Here is a 3869-nt window from a genome sequence, read left to right as displayed (position 1 = left end):
TCGCCGCCTCGCCCTCCTCGCTGGCTTGCTACGGGCGGCCGCGAGCGAGATCAGCCGCGCGATTCCTGGTGCCATTGACACAAAAAGAAGCGGGCTCTGGATGCGCGCGGATACCGGGCTTTGTGGGAGCCGGGCTCGGGTCGTGACCAGCGCCGAATGGGCTAGGCTCAGCAGGCCGCTGAGAGCGTCCCTTCAAAGAGATCCCCTTTCACGGAGTCTCAAAGAACCCGCGCCGGTGGTGGGAAAAAAGAAAGGTGGGTTGCATATAGACAGGGACCCGGGTTCCCGTGACGCCAGTTCCGTCATGGCTCTCGTCGGGCAAGTCCTCGCCGCTGCTGGCCTCCTCTTGGTGGCCCGAGCACCGGTCCTGGCACAGAGTCCAGGATGTTGGAACGAACAGATGGCGGTGAGCCTCTGGGGTGGGCGGGTGGGCGCCGGTCACTGGAGTTGAGGAGTGGGTGTGCCGCAAGGTCTCCAACTCGCCCTTCTCTGTTCTCTCCCGCAGGACAAGCAGAGGCTGCAGTATGGCCTCATGCTGGTAAGTTGACACGACTGTGTACGCTCGGTAGCCATCTTGTCCTGGTGACAGCTGTGCCCGTGGTGCGGATACTAGAATGGGCTAACCATACTCGATAGCCAAGAGCTGTGTCCACATGCGCGTGTATTGGAACTGGTAGCTTCCTGGTTTCGGAACGTACGTTCGATACGGTGTACATCGTTTTTTTTTATCGGTGCCCAGAACTTCTCATGAGACCACAACGAGACGATACGTCCGACACTGCGGTAGCCGTACGCTAGTACACCTATATACTCTAATATTACAGGCTAAACTATTTTCCTGTGCTTAACCTGAGGTACAGTATATGCATTTCCTTTCCGTGGCACACTAAATGCCTCACCATCGCAGTTGTATACACTATGGGCCAGGAAGCCAAAAGCGGGTCCCTCTGCGTTGAGCTCTGCTGCTGTATACATCGCTACAGTGGCGCTTCTTAGCTTTTGCTGATCGCCTGTCTTCATATCAGAAGCTTCATGCATCATGCTTCGTCGGCATGGTGACACTGAGGTGCTGTCTTGGCCCCCATGGCCCCTCTTGTTCCTTCTGCCTTGCAGTCTCTGTGAAAGAAAAACAAATGTTCGGGAGATTAGAGAAATCCTACACTCTTGTATACAGTGCTTTTATCATCGGTTCTTATTCTAAAGTACCAGAAAAAGAGCAGCTATCATTTAAAAAGCTCTGACGAAAAGACAATTGGCTAGTTGCGGTCTTATGTCTGGCGTTTTGGTCGCAATGTTTTTTTTTTTTTTCTTTCGTGCTACAATCCCAACACCAACTGCAAGGTTGCTCCGCCGCGAAAATATTCTTTACCTTCACTCTGCACTCGAAACTGTCGGTTCAACGAGACAACGTGTCCATGAAGCATCGCGGCCTCGGTTGCGCTGATGTCCCTCGTACGTCCTGTGGCATTGCGAGTCTCTGCGTCTATGGAACCACCCATGAGGCATACGGACAAACCTGTACGGCCATGTTTGGCTTAGCCCTCCAACCTGCAAGAACTACTTTCGTGCGTGGTAACGCCAAAATCGCTCGTGGCAAGCTGCGTGTCAAGTTTTCTGCGATTCGCTTCAACAAATCCGGCACGTCCCGTGTGTTTTCCTCCTCGCCTATTACGTCTGAAAAAGGCCTTCGGTAAGAACATGTGGACATCAGAACATCCATATCGAGTGGTAGATGCGGCCCACGTAGAACAGAAACAGTTTGCTGAAGAAGTCATCTTATGTAGGCAGTCGGTTGCAGTATATATGTTGTAACGAAATACCAGTTGGTGTTTCGTTCACTAAAGCCTGTTTTTAAATAATATTATGGTGATTCTAGATATACCGACCTGATAAAACGTACATGATATCGCAAAATTGCAATGGCGCTGGCTTGCACTCGGGCAGCGCACGAGCTACATGATACTGAAATCTCTGGGCAGGCCTAACATCAGAAAGTATTTGCTACTGAATGAGTCCTATATTCCGGTGCAAGTTAAGAACTGCAACGGAAGTTGCCGCTGTGCCTCATCACCGCAGCCGGATGTCACTTTACGCGGCGCAAGTAGTGCGTTACTGGGAATATTTTGAACATGGCACGAGCCGTTTCCGTGATTTTCTGGACTTAATATGCTTATAAAGTACTGCAGCGACGACAAACTACGTCAAAAAAGGCAGACGATATCACGCATTCATAGCAATCTCCTTTCAAAACGCGCGCGCGCGCTCGTTGACACCCGGGTCCGTCGCTTAGGCGGAGACTGATACCGTACATGAGCTATTGCCGTTCTTAACTTGTTCCCAAGTATAGAAGCGTTCGTCTTCTCTCCATTCTTGCTTGCGTGTAAGTGCTTCCACCATGCTGTCTGGGCTATCCGCCACGCAGCAATGCTATCGCGAAGCAGTGTGAAATCGAACGGTCCTAACTATCAACTGAATTAGCCCTACAAGCATTCGACTTGTGTCCATTCTTGTTCGTGTAATGGTGCTTTTATCATGTTGTCTGGGTCATTTGTCATGAAGCCATGCGATCCCGGCAGCCTACCATTGTCCCTGAAGAAGAAAGTGTATGACAGCTGCATCTTACCGGTACTCACCTACGGGGCAGAAACTTGGATTCTCATTAAGAGGGTTCAATTTAAATTGAGGGTGACTCAGCACGCAGCGGAACGGATAATGATAGGCGTAACACTAAGGGACAAGAAGAGAGCGGAATGGGTCAGGGAACAAACGCGTGTTAAGGACATATTAGTAGAAATTAAGAAGAAGAAATGGACGTGGGCAGGGCATGTAATGCGAAGGCAAGATAACCGTTGGTCATTAAGGGTAACAGAGTGGATCTTGAGAAGGCAAGCGCGGCAGGGGGCGGCAGAAAGCTAGGTGGTCGGATACGATCAGGAAGTTTGCGGGGATGAATTGGTCGCAGTTAGGACAGGATCGGGATGGTTGGAGATTAGTGGGAGAGGCATTTGCCCTGCAGTGGGCGTAGATAGGGTGATGATGATGATTGTGATGATGATGATGCGATCACGGAAGAAGTGTGTAACGCGTGTCTCTCGCTCGTTTCGTTGCAGGTGCGGCAGCAGATCGCTAACATGGTAAGAGACGTCGCTGGTGGCGCCCCCTGCCGCCCGGCGTCCGCAGCGGGGCCGTGAAGGCCAAGCGGCCCCTGTCGTTGGACTTGTCTCTTGCAGCTCACCCTGGACTACATCGCGAGCGTGACGGCGCAGCCGGGCAGCCCGCTAGGCGTAAGTCTTCCCGCACAGTACCATTTCGGGCCGGCGCGGCTACACGAACCACAGCAGACACTCGTGCTGCCCGCCAGCGGCCAGTCGGGCTCCGGTGGAGGCATCGGCTTCGCGTCACACGTCAAGTCCACCACGTTCAAGAAGGAGGTGCCACTCAAGGACCACACCTACTGACCACGCCACCCACTACCTACCACCACTACCTACCACCGCTACAGCCAGCGGCACCTCTTTGCCTTACACAGCCATTAAAGAGGACAACACTGACAAAAAAATTCGTCTCCACACTTTTGTATAGACCACCACATACCAAGCCGATCGCACGGACGAGAGGACATTTCCAGGACGAAAAGTAGATGACATCGGTACATAACAAAATTCTACCTCGTAAGCTTTCGAGACGATGTGTTCACACTCTTGTATAGACCACCACATACCAAGCCGATTGCACGGACTTGATGACATTTCCAGGACGAAGAGTAGATTACATGGCTACATAACAAAATTCTACCTCGTAAGCTTTCGAGACGATGTGCGCTGTTGGCGACGCATGTCTGTTGTCGGCGGCTCACAGCGTAGACGTCA

General features: G+C 52.0%; 1 protein-coding gene across 1 annotated transcript; it reads left to right on the top strand.

Annotated features, from left to right (window-relative positions):
• Window positions 1–304: 304 nt before the first annotated feature.
• On the top strand, window positions 305–3528 carry LOC144143015 (uncharacterized). The gene is made up of 4 exons (XM_077674838.1): window positions 305–406; window positions 506–538; window positions 3111–3134; window positions 3231–3528. Exons 1-4 carry the CDS (start codon window positions 305–307, stop codon window positions 3456–3458), a joined length of 387 nt encoding a protein of 128 aa, XP_077530964.1. The 3' UTR covers window positions 3459–3528.
• The last annotated feature ends 341 nt before the right edge of the window (window positions 3529–3869 follow it).

Source organism: Haemaphysalis longicornis, unplaced genomic scaffold, assembly GCF_048455015.1.
Source record: "Haemaphysalis longicornis isolate Haplotype H1 unplaced genomic scaffold, Haemaphysalis longicornis Haplotype H1 scaffold_6, whole genome shotgun sequence".
Taxonomy (NCBI): Eukaryota; Metazoa; Arthropoda; class Arachnida; order Ixodida; family Ixodidae; genus Haemaphysalis; species Haemaphysalis longicornis.
This window is presented reverse-complemented; position numbering and strand designations above follow the sequence as displayed.

Coding starts and splice junctions, on each gene's coding strand:
- LOC144143015 (XM_077674838.1), top strand. CDS start 305: ATGGCTCTCGTCGGGCAAGTCCTCGCCGCTGCTGGCCTCCTCTTGGTG. Junction 539..3,110: donor TGCAGTATGGCCTCATGCTG/GTAAGTTGACAC, acceptor GTTTCGTTGCAG/GTGCGGCAGCAGATCGCTAA. Junction 3,135..3,230: donor GGCAGCAGATCGCTAACATG/GTAAGAGACGTC, acceptor TGTCTCTTGCAG/CTCACCCTGGACTACATCGC.